The sequence below is a fragment of the Marmota monax genome, unplaced genomic scaffold (genome assembly GCF_021218885.2).
Source record: "Marmota monax isolate L192 unplaced genomic scaffold, Marmota_monax_Labrador192_F-V1.1 WCK01_AAM20220418_F8-fsc01076, whole genome shotgun sequence".
Taxonomy (NCBI): Eukaryota; Metazoa; Chordata; class Mammalia; order Rodentia; family Sciuridae; genus Marmota; species Marmota monax.
The window spans coordinates 21474-40858 of record NW_026693649.1 but is presented as its reverse complement, the minus strand read 5'-3'; the positions used below and the strand labels follow the sequence as shown (position 1 = coordinate 40858).

At 32.8% G+C, this 19385-nt stretch overlaps 1 protein-coding gene and 1 long non-coding RNA gene across 17 annotated transcripts in view; one reads left to right on the top strand and one right to left on the bottom strand.

Annotated features, from left to right (window-relative positions):
* The window catches only part of LOC124103249 (E3 ubiquitin-protein ligase UBR2), a 53071-nt gene that overhangs the window by 24630 nt on the left and 9056 nt on the right, over nucleotides 1–19385 (bottom strand). For 10 of the 16 annotated variants that reach the window (XR_009228257.1, XR_009228258.1, XR_009228259.1 and 7 more), the window contains exons 3-9: nucleotides 16981–17111; nucleotides 14893–15031; nucleotides 14374–14436; nucleotides 9700–9820; nucleotides 7824–7931; nucleotides 7299–7387; nucleotides 6155–6253 (exon numbers count right to left, since the gene is read on the bottom strand). Coding sequence is in view for 12 of the 16 variants with exons in the window: in XM_046459741.2 (XP_046315697.1) it covers nucleotides 6155–6253; nucleotides 7299–7387; nucleotides 7824–7931; nucleotides 9700–9820; nucleotides 14374–14436; nucleotides 14893–15031; nucleotides 16981–17111 (750 nt within the window). In the remaining 4 variants the exon portion in view is untranslated. Of the gene's footprint in view, nucleotides 1–6154; nucleotides 6254–6323; nucleotides 6423–7298; nucleotides 7388–7823; nucleotides 7932–9699; nucleotides 9821–14373; nucleotides 14437–14892; nucleotides 15032–15325; nucleotides 16858–16980; nucleotides 17112–19385 lie in introns of those variants that run through there. The other 6 variants (XR_009228260.1, XM_046459743.2, XM_046459745.2 and 3 more) reach the window with 2 other exon arrangements.
* Nucleotides 9807–19064, top strand: LOC131424756 (uncharacterized). Its single transcript, XR_009228261.1, has 3 exons — nucleotides 9807–11338; nucleotides 17603–17659; nucleotides 18328–19064. It is a non-coding gene; the product is annotated as an uncharacterized LOC131424756 (long non-coding RNA).

The window sequence follows — 19385 nt, the reverse complement described above, 5'->3', positions numbered from 1 at the left end:
CCCTCAAAATAAAATATAAAAAAGGGCTGGGGGGGCTGGGGATGTGGCTCAAGCGGTAGCGCGCTTGCCTGGCATGCGTGCGGCCCGGGTTCGATCCTCAGCACCACATACAAACAAAGATGTTGTGTCCGCCAAATACTAAATATTAAAAAAAAAAAAAAAGGGGGGGGGGCTGGGATGTGGCTCAGTGGTTAAGTGCTCCTAGGTTCAATCTCCAGTACAAAAAGAAAAAAGGAAAACAAAACAAAACTGAAAACACTTTGAGCCATAAAACAAAGTTCAACAAATTTCAAAGGATTCAAATCATATAGAGTATGTTTTCTGACATCAGTGAAAATAAGCTAGAAATCTCCAACAAAATAATAACTAGAAAATACCCAAATATTTCAAAAACTGGCAACATACTTCTAAATAATATATGGTCAAAGAAAATATCACAAAGGAACAGAGTTTTCTGAATTGATAATAATGATGTAGAAAAGTGTGGGATGCAGTTAAAATTATGCCCGATGGAAACTTAAATTTTAAATGCTATTATTAAGAAAGAAAGACTCTTGATTTTTTTCTTTTTTTTTATTTTTCCTTTTGGCACCATGAATTGAACCTAGGGCCTTGCACATGCTAGGCAAACACTCTACCAGTGAGCTGCATCCCAAATTGATTAAATTATGTTATGTGCATGTACAAATACATAACAATGAATCCCATAATTATAATATACCAACAAATAGATGAAAGTCAATGATCTCAATAACTATTGTGAGAAACTACAGAAAGAATGGCAAAGTAAATCTAAACAAACTTCAAAAAAGAAAATAATAAGAGTAGACAAAAGAAAAAAAACACAAAATATCAGCTCTTTAAAAAGAAAAATGGGAGAGATCTCTAGAAAGACTAATCCGAAAAACAGAAAAAATTTAAATAGGTCTACAAAAATTACAGATCTTAAAAATATTAAACAGAAAATAAAATAATATCAGGAGCAATTTAAATCAATATAACTGGAAATTTAGGTGAAATGAACAAAGTTGGAAAAACACCATAGTTTTTATTAAAAGAATACAATGTTCAAATAGTTCTATACCTATTAAATTAAAATGGTATGAAAATGTTTTCACAAAGAAATTTCCAGGCCCAAATGGTACACCAGAGAATTCTTCTCTATAGTTAAAAACACAATAACTTATCTTACATAAACTTTTCCAAAAAATAAAATATATGTCAATTTAATGAACGAGTTATCCATATTCTTTTTGCCCCCACATTTTTTTATTGGTACATTATAGTTGTACATAATGATGGGATTTGTTGTTACATATTCATATATACACACAATATAATAACATAATTTGGCCAATGTCACTCCCCAGCACTTCTCAACTCCTCCATAATCCTGGTAACAAACCCCAAAAAGGTCATTACAAGAAAAGAAAATTTATATCTAATCTCTCTCACAGTAGCATATAAAAGGAATCAAGCAATATAGAAAAAAGAATAAGAAATCACAATCACATTTGTCTTATTTCCTAATGCAATAATAATAAGACATTTGAAAAAAATCAATTAACATAAAATCACCTTAAAAGACAAAAGGAGAAAAATAATTTACATGGTCACATTATCGAATCATTTTCTTGAATTCACAAAAATTATATATCTATTCACATTTGTGTGTGTGTGTGTGTGTGTGTGTGTGTGTGTGTTGCTGAGGATTAAACCCAGAGCCTTGCGCATGGGAGGCAAGCACTTTACCAACTGAGCTATATCCCAAGTCCTCTATTCACCATTTAAAAACAAACAAACAAAAATATCTCACAGGACAATGAATAAAGGGGAATTTCTTTAATTAAGAGTATCTATAAGCAACCAACCAAACAAAACCCCAAAGCATTATATCTTACAAACAAAACCCCAAAGCATTATATCTTATGATGAAATATTAAAAGTATTTTCCCCTAAGATGAGAAATGAGACCAAGATTCCTGCTTTTTATCACCATTTGTATTCAATATTGTACTGGAGGCTCCGGTCAGTATAATAAAGAAAACAAAAATGATATAAAGATTGGGAAATAAGAACTAAAACTGCCTCCTTCATAGCTGATAAGACTATGTACACAAAAAATCTAACTCTCGAATGCTGATAAACATGGGTGGGTCTACTAAGTGAAAACTTATTGGGCTGTAGAGTTACCAAGGGTTTACTTTTCTGTATATACTCTATCTCAATTAAGTCAAAATCCCAAACCAAACAACTGCAAATGCCTAGGCCCCATCTCTACAGTCTATGACTCCGGGAAGAATGGGAAGGGAAAAGGCAGCATAAAACTACTTTCAATAGTTCCAGAGTGATTTGGAAGCATGCCCACTGTCCTAGAGTAGAGAAGAATACTAAGTATGTAAGTGACACTAAGTTAGGGGTAAAGGAGAGGATCTGTTACTAAAGAAGTATATAATTATGAAAATTGGCTCACAAATAAAGCTTGAAGAATATTTCTAAGATTTAACCTCCCAAACATTCTAAGTTTAGATTAAATATTCAACAACAACCACAACCTAGGTAATTCTGTTAATTTTTCCTGGAATATAAAGATAAGACATATATCCCATTTATTTTACAAGGCTAAAATCTAATTAAAACATACACACAGGAGGGAAACTGACCTACTTAACTTGTGAATATATAAGCAAAAACTCTAAATAAAATACTTTCAAACTGGGCTTAGCAGTGTATTCAAAGAATGCACTGTGGCCATGTAACATTTGTAATACAGTATCAGCATGCTTCAAAAGTAGAAAAACCAACAAATATAATTAGCTATATTGATAGATCAATGATATAAATTTTTTCTTCTTCTTTTACCAATGAATGTATTTGTTGCATTAACCATACATGCACCTGTGTGGGTACACACACAGAGACTATATAAGTTGCTTAGGCTGGCTCTAAATTTCCTATTCTCCTGTCTTAGCCTCCTGAGCTGCTGGGATTTATAGGCATGCCCCACCATCCCCAGATAAAATACCATTTATTCACTGAGCATCTTTTATGGTTGAGTCAAGAGCTGGAATCCCTGAGGGCCATAAAACAGAGCAAATCATAAGCCTTATCCTGCATTTAGAGAGGCAAAGCAAATGAACACTTAAAAGTTTGACAGTATAAGGTAGTAAATAAATGGGAAGTGGCAATTCTCTGGATTCATTTACTTTATATTTATTAGGTATCTTTAGTATTTATTTACTGGGTAAAATAATGGTTACTAAATATCTTTTAGCAATGTTAGGTAATCCCTCAGAGAAAACTGAAGACAGAACCAAACCAATTCTTGACAATGGAGCATTATAACATGTTTCCCGGTCTGTATTTTCACTTGTGTACCTCTGGTCTCTCTTTTCACCCCTGCTAGTCTCATTAATTTTATTTATCTTGTCAAAGATATTAACACAGTAGTAGAATCGCCCAGGAGGCATTAAAGCAACATAGATAAGAACTTTAGTGGATACTCAGTCCACACTTCTACCTTACCTTCATACAGGATTATTTCCCTAACATCCCACATATGAGTGTTGAGCTCTGTTTGAATATTTCCACTGAGAGGATGTTACTTTCGCTAACATTTTTTTGTGTGTGTGTGTTTGGAATTGTTACGTTTTTGCCATTGGCTTTGAATTTTAATTTTTTATTTTATCCTGGGGCAGAAAATAGGTGAGTTCAAAAGTAAAATTATTTATCCAACTAAAACAATTTTAAAATAGGCTGGCTATTTATCCTGAACTACCTAACTCTAATTATTATTATTTTTTAGTTGTAGATGGACACAGTGTTTTTATTTATTTATTTTTTAATATAGTGCTGAGGATCAAATCCAGTGCCTTATACGTGCTAGACAAGTGTTCCACCACTGAGCTACAACCCCAGCCCTGGCTAACTCTACTTACTGAAGCATTTAAGTATCAGGATTCTAAACTTCAGAACCTGAATTATGGCAACCCTAGAATTTAGATGTGTCTGTGAAGCCAATGGAGGTAATAAGATAGTACTAATCCATGGAAGGGAGATTCCAGAAACAGATCTGAATCAGGGACATCAAGATGGTGTCAGAGGGTGAGGCCATTCTGAATATACTACTATTATCAGTCTCCCATACTTTCCACTAGCCCCAGGGTCTCGATACTAAGTCCTTTAAAGCAGTAAGTGTAGTGAGGAGAAAAATAAATAGAATTTTATGTAATACCTTATGTCTAGAAATTCCACTCAGTTTTACATCAAAAACCTCCGAGTCATCCTTATACTTCTCCTTCAATCTCAATAGCTGATCAGTCACCAAATCCAACATTCTTTAAACCCACTTGACTAGTTCTGTATATTTTACTACCTAAAAATATCTTATATCCACTGTTAGCACCCTGGTTCCAGTTAACATCAATTCTTGTCTGGATCATTGCATTAGCTTCTAATTAGGTTCCCCACACTCACTTTTTTTTTTTTTAATTTTTTAAAAATTAAAAAAAAATTTTTAAGTTGTTGATAGACCTTTATTTATTTTATGTGGTGCTGAGAATTAAACCCAGTGCCTCACACATGCCAGGCAAGTGCACTACCGCTGAGCCCTAGCTCCAGCCCCACCACACTCACTTTTGATCTCTCAAATTTGTTCCCTAAATTACAAACAGCATGATCTTTTAAAATCACTAATGTGATGATCAAAACTCTTCATTGGGACTGGAGATATAGCTCAGTGGTAGAGTGCATTCCTAACATGTGCCTGGCCCTGGGTTCGATCCCCAGCACCACAAACAAAAGAATCACAACAATTCTTCATGGCCCTCCTGTGATCTTAAGATAAAAACCAAATCCCTTAATTTAGCCTATAATAATAGCAATACTACAATATATCCTTTACTAGAACATATTCTTTAACAAAAAGCAATATGGGGCAGAAAAGACATTTTTAAATCTGGAAAACAAGCCTTGTTAGTAAAGGAACTGTAAAACACTCTTAAACCTATACAATTTCACTCCATGTTCAAGAATCTTTAAGTGCAGTGGCTTTCCTGTTTCCTCTCCCTGCCTCAGGTTCTCAAGTGCTAGTACCTCCACATGAACCTTCCCTCAAGTCCCCACAGAGATCTTCTTCTCTGAGTTGTGGAAGAAGCTCAGATCTTGCTGTTTTTTTTTTTTTTTTCCCCTCCCAATGGTGGTGCTAAGTAAACACTCTACCAGTGAGCAACCCCTCTCTCTCAAAGATACCAAATTCTTCAGAATTTTCATTAGAAAATAATTACCTACTTGGGTGACTCTTTCCCATTAAGTAGGGGCAAGAATCACATCTGTCTTTGTTCACCATTGCATTTTTAGTTTTATGTGCCCAATAAATAATAGGTGCTCAACAAATTTATTGAATAAAAAACATAATTTTAAATTACTATGTGTACTAAAACATAATGATGGCTTTAGGAGCACGTAGTGAAGCTTAATAAAAGACCACCCAATCATGATTCAATTGCTTTAGTCACTCCTTTCTTTCTTTTTATTTATTTATTTATTCTTTTTAGATATATATGACAGTAGAGTATATTTTGACTAATTTTACATACATGGAGTATAACTTATTCTAATTAGGATACCATTCTTGTGATTGTACATTATGTGGAATCACACTGGTCCTGTATTCATATATGAGCATAGTGAAGTTATGTCTGGTTCATTCTACTATCTTTCCTACTCTCGCACCCCTTCCTTCATTCCCCTTTGTCTAATCCAATGAACTTCTATTCTTCCCTTCCCTACCCTTTCTTTATGGGGAGGAATAGGTGAGTAGGAAAATTTCACAAAATGAGATGGTACACAACATGCTTTCTGATTCTAATGTCAAGTATAAATTTGATAAACCAATTAGTTTAATGTTAACTTTTAGTTCAAAATCTCCGGAAAGTACTTTGAGAAAGTATGGATTGAGTTTCAGTGACTTTCCCCCAGAATTACTTAATATTCAAGGATATGTTCTAGTGTAGTTGAAGGTGTCTGGAGTCCAACTGCCTATTAGTAAAATATTACTCTATTCAGGAACACACAGATCTTAGTTTTCTATTATTTTAAAGCTTTATATCTGTTAGTTAAAACAAGAAAGTTCTTCTAGTCTTTCAGTACTTACAAGTGAAGGAACTGTGAATATCTGAACCGAGAGGTCTGCGATTGAAAACTCTCTGTCGTGGTCATCTGTCACATAATCACTCTGCAAACGCTCATAGTTCTATTAAGAAGGCAAAAAAAGGCAAGGAGTGCCAGCTATCAGTTACAAAGAAAAGGCAAGCACTACTCACCAGAGTAGGTGCAGTGAAGAACTGGACAGACAGAGCAGTCACCGACACTGCTCGCTCGTGATCATCCTCCATAAAATCTCTCTGCAACTGCTGGTAATTCTAAACAACAAGGGGGAGATTCACCTCTAATCCACATTGACCAAAGGGTTAAGGATTATAATGAAGTCAGTGCTGGATAACTCAATAGGATAACACTGCTATGAGAACAACAACTGGAATAATTTCTACCAATTAAATCCTGTATAAATATTGATTCACTAAAACCTGTGGAATCTTGTATAAACAGTGATTTTTCTGGAGCCCAAAGTTGTTTATTCAAATCCTAGGATGATATTTTAACTGGTGGGGCCAAATACAGTAACATAACAAAGTCTTTCATGAAAACCGATTTTCATTACTTCTGGATGTGTATTAGAATCATTTGATGACTCCTGCAAAGTACACATGCTTGGGCCCCACTCTTGGTGAAGCTGCTTCAATAGATTTGAGAATGGAACATAAACACATGTATTTTGAAAGAGCTCTCCAAATAATTCTTACATACTCCCTTAATTAAGAACTCCTAATTCAGGGGAATAGAAAAATATGTGGTTAGTTTAATCAAATGTTGCTGAAAGGAAGAACTTAACCTTTATCAACCACTGAGTTCATAATTCCTAAGTCTTATATGCATATTGTTTCAACCAAGATTATTGTTTCCTTAATAGGACCAATGCATAATTCACAATGGCACAGATTTAATTCTTCCTTTATCACTTTGTATTTAACAAATACTACATAGATGGATATTTATGTTATCAAGGGAGATGTTAAATGTTTTACTACTGTAACTTTATTTTATTGATAAAAGATAAATCAATATGTTGATGTATTATGAGTAGATGCGAATTTTTTTGAGTTTTGAAATAATTTTAGGCTATACTTATCCTTTATATAACCTATTTCATTAATCTTCAAAACTCAGAAAACACTTACTTTTGCAAATCGAATGGCAAATAGTTTCTTGTATTTCAAATCCATAAGTAGGCTGCTCATGAATAATTGATGATATACACTCCTAGCACCTTTAGAAAAAGAGTAGGTGTAAGATATTGCTATACCCAAGAAGCCAAAAATTACTTTAAAGTTTTTATGTGATTGTCTTCTAAAACTCCCAAGAACAAAAGTCTACATGTTTTTCTTAGTACAGATTTTGTGCTAAGAAAATTATGTTTTCTAAATATAATTTTCTAACAAAATATAAGGTTATTTAATTTGCATCATAGACCAAAAATGTTGCTGTTTTTCCCAAAGGTTAAGACTGTACTCCCGCCCCTACTTTTTTTTTTTTTTTTTTTTTTTTAAGTATTGGGGAATGAACCCAGGGCCTCACACATGCTACATACATACTTATTCCACCACTGGGCTATACTACATACAGGTCCTACAATGCTAATTTGAAAATGAAAAGACCTTTAACATCCCAACCCTTTATACCTTAAAAGTAGTTAAGAGATTCACCTTTCCATAATTTGGAATCACTAAGCATCAGTCTATCCACCAGACAAGAGTTTTCACCATATGGTCCTTCCTGTAATCCAACTTGACATAAAATCCGGCGAAGGCCATCTTTAAATAGGAGGAACAGCAAACATGAGATGGCTACTTCAAATATTATAAAGTGACATTTTAGTACATGTTCAAATAGATATATATAGTTATGTGTCTTATTAAAGGTCAAATTTACTTAGAAAAAGTGAACAATAACTATTGTTTTTACAAAAAGGAAAAAAAGTGAAATCTCACATTATATACAACTCTTTTAATGAATTAGAGAAAAACACCACAAAACAACTGATAGTGCATACTTATATTATTACATATATATAATACATACTTCTATTAAATATTGTTCTTTAAGCACTTATGTTAATTAAAGCAGATGATAATCAAATGGCTATATACTCCAAAATAACTGAAGATAGGTATAATATAAAATTGCGCTAACATTTAAAAAGAAGGGATATGACTTCTGGACTATAATATATACCACAAATTTTCAGAGTTGCTACACAAAATGTTCATTTGTTAAACAAAAATTCACTATGGATCTACCATAATGAAAGGCCCTAGATGACAAATTCCAATATCTTCTAAACGCTAAACTTTAGAAAAGTTCTTCAAATATGAATATAAGCCTTAAAATAACTAAAACTTATCATATTTTGTTCCATACTGTACAATTCAAATATCTACTTTTAGTCTTCAAGCATGCAAAATTTTTAAAAATGGAATTTTTATTATAAAAGCTGTCAGAAATCATTTAAAAGCCTAAAGACAAAATCTCATATAAGATTTAAATATTTAGGCATTTAAAAGTTATTGATGATAAATGTCTCAAAGAAAATTTTCAGCACAAAATTACTTTCATGATACTATTCATTAATACCACAGCACAGTACTTGGCATATAGGTAACAAATGAAGAAAACCAAAACTAAAGAATATGGGGCCAAGAAAAATTGGGAAGACATTTTCTAGGCAAAGCAAGTAAAAATGTTCTCCTAAACTTCTGCACCTCCATATTTGCAACTGTCAGTTTGCAGTGTGGCAATGCTCTAAAAGCCTTTGGTATTACTATTTTAGTTATTTTCTCTAATGTAACACTGAGATGTCATTTATCAATAGCCTTGGCTAAATAGTAATATGACAGGTAGCTTAGATCTATCCCTATTTATTTTTTATTTTATTTATTTATCCCTATTTATTTATTTATTTTTTATTTTATTTATTTATCCCTATTTATTATTTTGGTGTTATACACCAAACTTATTTTTGGCTTTGAACTTGAGGGTTCATTATTGTTACCATTAAATTATCTAATTTGTGAACTGCAGAAAAGCAAACAAGACAAAGCAAAAATACAAATCAGTAACTCTCAATTTGCAAATTTTCAGAGTAGCAAATTATTGCTAACCAAAAATTGTCGGAGTCAAAACAAAGATACTAATACTAGTGTTTTACCATTTAAACTGCCTACCATTGGGTTTTATTTACAGCAGCATCTTCCAGCTTACTAGCTTATGAAGAGTTCTACAGGATGCTCCATTTCTCAAAAGGTTCTTATAGCAAGTTATTGAGATTTATATTGTATTAGCATCTTAAAATTGTTCATAATTGTTTAGCCCATTGTTCCCTGTATTATTTGAAGTGAAAAATCCCTTGTGGGACAAAATTAGGTAAACTCAGGTTTTCTCTGTAAAAAGATATCCTGAAATGGTATTTTAAAATGTGAAATTAAAGCAATGATTCCACTTGATCTTTTTTCCAAAAAGTTTTGCAAGGACATATGAGCTCATTTTTTAATAATTTATTAGTGCAAGCTTTTATGAACTTACCTGAATATCCAATAATACTTCCCAGCCAAGACAAAAGTTTCAAACCAAAATTCTGATGTGCAACAATAGACGAATGCATAACTTGAACTTTGAGTGGCTTTGTCTGTCTACTGGTATTTCTCTTAAAAAGAAATAGCAAGATGAAAAAACTAACTTAAAAAGTCTATTTTATCAGAAGAAAAAAGTTAACATTTCACTTAATATAACCAAACCACCATCATCATCAAAGGAGTTTTTCGAGTAGAAAAGCACTGCTTTGATTGCTTTACTTCATTCAGATCCTAATTTTCTAGAAGGAATTCTAGGATTCACACAAAAAGGTAAGAAGACCCGGCCTGTGAGTAACCTGAATCTTTAGTCATATATCTTAAGATCTGTGGTACCAGTTATAAATTATTTAAATGCTTAAACTTGTTTTATGTCTTTAATTTCTTAATATAATTTACATTACTTAATTTAATAATTTACTTCATTACATAGATGTGATTATGCTATTAATACTTTAAAATCATGGAAAAATACATATAACAAAATTTATCACAACCACTTTAAGTGTATAATTCAATATTGTTCAGTATATAAAATAAATCTTCAGAACTCTTCATCTTGCAAAACTCAAACATTTTATTTATTAAACAAGTCCCAATGGCTCCCTTCTCTAGTAATTATCATTCTACTTTTCTGTCTCTATGAATTTGACTATACTAGGTACCTCATATAGGGTAGAATCATACAGTATTTATCTGTTACTTATTTTACTTTGCCTAATGTCCCCAGGGGTTGCCCATGTTGTAGCATATTTCGAATTGCCTTCATTTTTAAGGCCAAACAATATTCTACTGTATGTTATGCTACATTTTGTTTCTTTATTCATCTGGTAACAGACACTCGGACTATACAAATTTCTGAGACCCTGCTTTCAATTCTTCTGTGTATATGCCCAGAAGCAAAACTGCCTAATCATGTGGTAATTCTATTTTTATCTTTGTAAAGACTTGCTACATTGTTTTCCATAGTGGCTACCACCATTTCACATTCCCATGAGCAATCCACAAGGGTTTCAATTTTTCTATATCCTTGTCAATATTTTTCTTTCTGGAGAGAAGTCATCCTAACAGGCATAATGTGGCAACTCAATATCTCACTGAGATTTTGATTTGCATTTCCCTAATGATTAGTGATGTTAAACATGTTTTCATGTGCTTATATTTTCTTGGTAGAAATGTTTATTCAAGTCTAGCAAACATTTTTTAAAAAACACCTTTTTACCCCTTTTCATTTTTTGAATCCTCATTTCAAATCCTGCTTCATCCTATTAACTATATTAACATGATATGCCTTTGCATATTTTTTCCATGTACATATATTCTATATGCACACTATATTTATTAACGTACTTACAGGTATGTATAAGGGATAAATTCCTAGGAGACGTAAAGCTTTAGTCAAAAGTTACTAGACTGTTTTTATATGTGTATTCCTATTCTCTGCAAAGATATTTTATTACTCTAATTTCACTTTGATGTGTATAAAATGTTCCTATTTTAGGGCTGGAGTTGTGGCTCGGTGGTAGAGTGCTCGCCTAGCACATGGGAGGCACTGGGTTCGATCCTCTGTACCGCATCAAAATAAAGTGAAGGTATTGTGTCCACCTACAATTAAAAAAATATTTTTTAAAAGTTCCTATTTTATTGATTACTAATGAATTAAAGATTCTTTTCATGTATACTGGCTGCCTAAGATTTTCTGTTGTGATCTGTTTTGTTATCTTTTGTCCATTTTTTAATTCAATTATTCTGTACTTTCCTCAAATCTGCGATTTGTCTGTTGACTTTGTTTATGCAATATTTTGTCATGATTTTTTTTTTTTATGTAGCCCCAAAATGTGCAATTTCTTTTCTAATTCCTGGGGTTCTAATTTTGGTTAAGAAGCACTCTCCCTTGTAGTTGTTTAGGTTTTCCTCAGATGAGTATTTCTGAACTCTGTATTCTATATCACTCTAATGTATCTGTCTAATCCCATGCAAACACCACCAAGGATTACAAATACTGATTTTTTTAAAAAGGAAAAATTAAAAAATATTATTCAATGTATAAGGAGATATGAAGTGACAAATGTGAAAGAAAAAAATAACAAAATTAAGGAAAGAACTTTGTCTCTAAATCTTAACATTCTCATTCCTGAAAATAGTCCAAAATCATTACCACTCCCATTTAAGAGTATCTTTGAACATTAGAACTACAGTATTATAACATTCAATACTGCATGAACACTTTCTAAAATTCTTATTTGGTAATAATTTCAATTTACAATATGAATAAAATGGCAAAGTACATCCATATAACCTTTTGTTTTCCAGATTCATCTGCTGTAAATTTTTTTTAAAATATTTATTTTTTAGTTGTAGGTGGACACAATACCTTTATTTTATTTTATTTATTTATTTTTATGTGATGCTGAGGATCAAACCCAGGGCCTCGCACGTGCTAGGTGAGTACTCCACCACTGAACCACAACCCCAGCCCTCATCTGCAATAAATTTTACCCCAACTGTTCACATCTTTCTTTCTTTCTTTTCTTTTTTTTAAAGAGAGGAGAGAGAGAGAGAGAGAGAGAGAGAGAGAGAATTTTTAATATTTATGTCCTAGTTTTCGGCGGACATAACATCTTTGTTTGTATGTGGTGCTGAGGATCGAACCCGGGCCACACGCATGCCAGGCGAGCGCGCTACCGCCTGAGCCACATCCCCAGCCCCGCACATCTTTCTCTTCGTACTTTTTTTTTTTTTTTAAATCACTGAGGGTGTCATTCACAGAATGACCTTTTATCCATAAATACTTCAGTATGCATTTCCTGTGAATGGGAATATTCTTCTAATGACCATAGGACAGTTTCCGATGCACTATTAAATTGATTATGTTTAATAAGACACTTAGAAATTAAAGAAATGGGGCTGGGGTTGTGGCTCAGCGGTAGAAGGCTAGTCTAGCATGTGCAAGGCCCTGGGTTTGATCCTCAGCACCACATAGAAATAAATAAATAAAATAAAGGTATTGTGTTTAACTACTTCTAAAAAATAAATATAAAAAAAATTAAAATTTAATTCATGAGATACCATTTTAGACACATCAGATTGGCAAATACTTTAAAATCTGACAAAAGAATACTCCACAGCAGGAGTATTTGTCACAGCAAAACAAACCTGGAAACATCCTCATGGAAAATTGTGGTAAAATCATCAGTGGAATACAAAGGTTAAAGAAAGAATGAATTAGAGTAATGTATCAGAACAGAAAAATCTAAAAATAACACTGATATGATAAGGCAAGTTGCAATATAATACATTTAGCATGAATCTTGTAGGTATGTGCGTGCATGTAGGTATGTGGTATTGGGGATTGAACCCAGGGGCATTCTACCCTGATTCCTAGGCTGCTCTTGAATTTGTAATCCTCTTGCCTTGGACTCCTGAGTTACTGGGATTACAGGTATGAGCCACCATGCCCAGTTTCAGTATGAATCTTTTTAAATGATGTTTAAAGACCTCTACAACAATATACATCATACTGACAGGTGTTTAATGTATGAAGCACAAGAAATGAGCAAAGTGAATTAATGCAAGTAGTTCTTTTTATGTAAGGAGGAAAGAAAATGGGATTAAGAAGAAATGATATGGGAGCTTCTATACATTTTTATTTATTTCAAATAAGTAAGAAGAAAATAAGTTTCAATAAACACAGGTGTTCACTGTGTTATTTCTATTTTTCTATGTATTTAAAATACTTTATAACATCTAAAATTATTTTTTAAGTTGGGAGTGATAGTGCATGACTGTAATCCTACCTATTCAGGAGGCTAGGCAGGAGAACTGCATATTTGAGGCCAGCCTGGGCAATTTGATGAAACTCTGTCTCAAAAAGTAAAAAACTAAAGATGTAGCTTAGTGGTAAAGAGCCCCTGGGTTTAATTCCCAGTACCACCAAATGAAACAAAACCAAACAAAAACAAAAAGTCTATAGATGCAGTTACATGGAATAGTTAAGTAACAAACTTTAAAAAATAATACAGTAAAGACTATTAAGCTACTATCTTGCTATCATGTATCAAGAAGCACCATTCTCTGAATTCTAATTTTGGTGCTAAAGACCAATTTAATTACTAAAAGGCAATGGGAAATCCTATTACTTAAAAACAAAACAAAAAGCAAAAAGACTTCTAAAATTTCTTATCTATCTCTTCATTTTCTATTATCAATCTTACATAGTTTTAAAAAACTAGATGAAGCCAGGTGTGGTTGGCACACATCTGTAATCCCAGCATCTTGGGAGGCTGAGGCAGGAGGATCATAAGTTCAAGCCAGCCTCAGCAATTTAGCAAGGCCCTAGGTAACTTAATGAGACCCTGTCTCAAAATAAAAAAGAAAAAGTGCTGGGGATATGGTTAGTGGTTGAGTTGCCCCTGGGTTCAACTCCTGGTACCAAACAAAACAATATAAAACAAAACAAATAAACAAACTACATAAAATAATGTAATACTCAAAAGAAACATTACCTGTAAATATGATTTAGTTGACATTGGCTTTATATTCATGAAAGAATAAAAATTTATTCATAAACACTAAATTAAGGAGGCAATAAAAAATAATAGTACAGGAATGTTTTTAAGTTACTTACCACAATTACTGATTTTGCTTGCTCACAATACTGGAAGTCTCCATATCGAACAGACCTACGTCCCTATAAATAAAAATAAATTAATTTGTAAAAACATTCAATTCAATATTAGTACCTTATAAACTGGTAAATAAACAAATGTGTTTGAACATATAACGCTAGTCAATATTTAATATTTACAATATTCATTCTACTCATCAATGATAAGTAAATTCAATTTTTCTTTCAAAAACATCCTTTTTCAAACCATTAGTGTATATGTTTCTTTGAACAACACAACATTCATTCTACTAGGTTTTTATAATTTCCCTTTTCATAGATGAATATTTTAAAGACTAGGTAGAATGAAGATAACTATATATTTCCTTTTAAACTTTCTGACAACTGCTTACAGTTACACCAATATACATTTGGGCCAATATTCAAATGAAATTTTTTAAAAAGCCAATTTTCTGCAGTAAGTTATCTGTAGTAGCAGTTCAATTTATTATATGATGTCAATATGATAAAATCACTTACATCTCGATCCACTGTTGTTGCAAAACCAATGGCTTCTTTTTGAGTACAGTTAACAGCTTTCTGGAGAGTATATATTACTTGTTCATAGGTGTGAACCTCATCATTAAACAACATACAATAGTAGGTGTCGCTCTTTTCTCTGCGGGATAAAAAATTAATGATAGATTATCTATTTGAATATTATGTTATTCCAGGCTGATTAATATTAATAGCATACTCTGCCTTACAGAATGTGAGAAGTATTGGGCATGTATCATTAAAGAAGTCATCTTGTAGTCTCTGCTCTGTGTCATTATATTTACATTTTGGTGGAGAAAATACTGAATGTATAACTGTATGTGACCTGAACAGAAGGATACTAGAGCAGGATATAATAGGTCTGGAAGTTCAGAGAAGAATTGCTAAAGAAGCAATCTAAAACCCAAAGTCAGACTCCATCTCCAAATCTGCTGGCAATTCACTTTCTTTTTCCCAGGTTAATATCTATACTGCATAACGAAACATTATAGCAAAAATGTTGTAAGTTCTTGCTATCAATTCCACTCCACCTCCCATAGATTAACATTCAATAATGTTTGTGGACATTTTTGGTTGTCATGACTGGGCTTGGGGATGCTATAGGCATTTATGGACAGATGCCAGAGATGCTGCTAAATATCCTACAATTTACCAGACAGTTCTCTTGACAAATAATTTATCTGGTTCCAAATGCCAATAGTGTCAAAGTTGAGAAACCCTAGACTACAGGAATGTTGAAAGCAAAGGCATAGAGTTGGCAAAGGTAAATTTGGGGAGCTGAGAATCAGGAAAAAGGAAGAGACTGATGTGAAATTAGTGTGGTCTGGAGAGAAGTAAAACCTTGAATAATGGATTTTTATTTTTGCCATCTTACGAACAATCAAAGACTTGTAACAGGAGATATACCTAAAGAGATATGGATGATTTAAGTTAATGGGTAGATGAAAGAAAACTAAGAGGGAAAATATTACAAGAAAATCAAGTTGGGGGGGGGCTGGGGTTGTGGCTCAGTGGTGGAGCGCTGGCCTGGCACATGCGGGGCCTTGGGTTCGATCCTCAGCACCATATATAAATAAATAAAATAAAGGTATTGTGTCCAACTACAGCTAAAAAATAAATATTAAAAAAAAAAGAAAAGAAAATCAAGTCAGATATACATTTCCCTTCTATGCTGATAGGTCTGAACAATAAAACAAAAACTATTCTATTCTCTAGGCTCTAAACTCAGATCTTAGATCATTTAATCCCAACCTGAATTTCATGAAGATAACAGTTAAAAGGCACTAAGTAATTTTCAATATTTCCAAAAAAATTCACTATAGCAACAACTCATTTTGTTAAAAAACACTTTACCCACAAGCTCAATTCTCTGAAACTCACTAAAAAATCAAAAAAGAAATACTACCAGTGTCCAGCTTGAATTCATCCTTTGCTACAGACACAATTCCAACAAGTTTGGTTTCACTTTTTAATTAAAGAGAAGGTTTAGGCAAACATATTAACAAGGAAAAGTAAGCCCTTCCCCTTAATACAGTGGTGGCTGAATCCAGCTCTCTGGTCACAAGTCCATTACCTCAATAATCTAAGTAAAAATGGCAGCTGCATGCTAAAAAGAAATCATTATAAGGGTGGAATACATTTTATAATTAGAATCAAAATGATTAAAATTGAGCAAGTATTTATTCAAACCACTTACACTGAAGAGCTCATTCCCTAAGATGTATGATACAGGAAATAAAAAGTAGAATTGTATAGTAACTTATCAGTTTTACATATCATCAGAAAGAAAGAAAGAAAGAAAGAAAGAAAGAAAGAAAGAAAACTGCCATGTCTGAAACTAGTTAGTCTCAAAATAGTTTTAAATGACTATAAACCAACTAACCAACCAACCATGAACCAAGAGGAAAACTTCACCAATTAAATGAATTATACATATTTAAAAACTATGATATCAAAACTCTTGTTCTCTTAAAATCAAATCATTAAAAAAAATTATGTCCTATCCTACCTGTATAAAGTAAAAATTTAACAATTTTGACTACACACAAAGAATAAAGGGGCTATACTTACTCCATCTCCAAATCTGCTGGCAATTCACTTTCTTTTTCCCAGGTTAATATCTCTACTGCATAACGAAACATAATAGCAAAAATGTTGTAAGTTCTTGCTATCACATCTACTGATAAATGCACAAGAGGATCCTGGAAGAATAGAAAAAAAAATAATGCAACCATGTTAAATGAACATTAATTTTCTTTTTTCCCATCTGCTTCTACCTTTCAAAAAACAGTATAGAGAAAGCCGAAAAGTATTCCAGCTTCAACTTCTCAATGAATTTAGTCCTACACATTACAACCCAATACATCAAACTTCCTAAAATGTTTTTGATCAGAACAACCCCAATTTTGAACCAATTGAATCATCCAATGGCAACTCCAAAGAATTTTGGAATTTTGGAATGATATTTCAGGATCACTAAAATCTAACATCAAACCATCTAGCTTCATATCCTGATTATCTAATTTGAAGAAAAAAGCAAATGAATATTTTGTATGGATTTGCAAATAAGAATAGTTCTATAGGTCTAAAGGAGAGCTTGATTTTAATAATTTTAAAAGGGAGGACTCATCAAAGTCAGAAAACTGTCCCTGGATATTAGGAACCACTCATTTGTCTCCTTTTCCCTCTGCAGCATGAGATATGTGTATATGCTACCAGAGAACTCTGCACAAGAGATTTAACAGTGTTGGTAAGTCAATACATTTCTAGGTTAATGTAAAAAAGTACTATTTTAAACATGCCTAATGTTTAATTTCTTTTTCTTTCTTTCTTTTTTTTTCTTTTTTGTGGTGCTGGGGATTGAACCAGGGCCTTGTGCATGCTAGGCAAGCACTCTACCAACTGAGCCAGGCCCATTAAACATGCATAATGTTTATCATGCTATCTTTCAGTCAAGGCTGGCAAAATGTTTTATGTAATCTTTAATCTTAATGCTTTATCTTAAATCTAAACATTTTATTTAGATCAATGGCTAAACAGCATTCTACTTATTTCTCAAATTAGAAAGTATCATGTTATAACATGCCATAACATGACAATAGTAATAAGCATATTCTTACGTATGAATGCGTGTACACACACATATCCACACAATTTTCACCCAGACAAACCAAATGGAACTGATAAACAAATAAAGACTGTGGAATAAAAAAAGGACAAAAATTTCTAAAGGAGATAGGTCTAAGGCTCAAAGGTCGATTTACTTTCCTCAGTAAGAAACAGATTTTTCAATTTCTTACAATACTTTTTATCTATAACTCTTCCCATGTAAGCTGTTACATATCCTATCAAGTTTTCTGTTGTCATAGTTTTGTTTATTCCTCTCTACTTAGCAAGGTTCATTATTATTTGTTACAGAGGCTTTAAAAGTCATTAACATGGTGAGACCTGTGCACAGAGAAGCAGAAATGGTACCATCTGGGGACTCAAAAAAAAGTACTAATAATATAATATGAACCTCACACTACACCAAAATAGAAAAGAGAACCAAAACTCAGCTTTCTTAGTAATATCACCTCACCACACAGTCATTCCATTTCTTATGATTACTCCTAAAATGCAAAAAAGTCAGGGACTGAAAAATTACAAAAAACAGTGTTTATAAAAATTCAATGATTCTGGATGCAAACAACCACCAATTCTTGAGAAATTAACTGTAAATTGTACTATCAATTACTACTATTGATTTTAGTTCTTGAATTAGATTTATATTATAAAACAAAGTTGATAGTAAACTTTGACTTTTCTTTCAAGCTAGAAGAATGCAAGGTACACTACTATATACTCTTGTAATGCTTAAATTTTTAAAAATGTAAACCTGAATTATAATAAAGATTTTTTTTATTGGTTGTTCAAAACATTACAAAGCTCATGATATATCATCTTTCATACATTTGACTCAATTGGGTTATGAACTCCCATTTTTACCCCAAATACAAATTGCAGAATCACATCGGTTACACACTCACATTTTTACATTACAATAAAGATTTTAATGGCTGTATCACACAAATAAGGTATAAATGAAGATTTTCTCAATACTGCCAACTGAAAATATAAACAAGAAGCTGAATTAATTCCTGGTACCAAAATAATGGGGGGGGGGGGCGGGTTACCAGGAATTAAACCCAGGGGTGCTTAACCACTGAGCCACATCCCCAACCCTTTTTTATCTTTTATTGGAGATAGGGTCTTGTTGAGTTGCTTAGGGCCTTGCTAAATTGCTGGGGCTGGCTTCGAGATCCCCCAGCCTCAGCCTCCTGAGTCACTGAGATTACAGGCATGTGCCACCACACCCAGCCCCAAATAATCTTTCTTATCTCACAAACTGACTTTCTGATGAGTAAATAATATGTTTCATCTTATTAAAAAAAATTCATGGGCTGAGGCTGTGGCTCAGCGGTAGCAAACTTGCC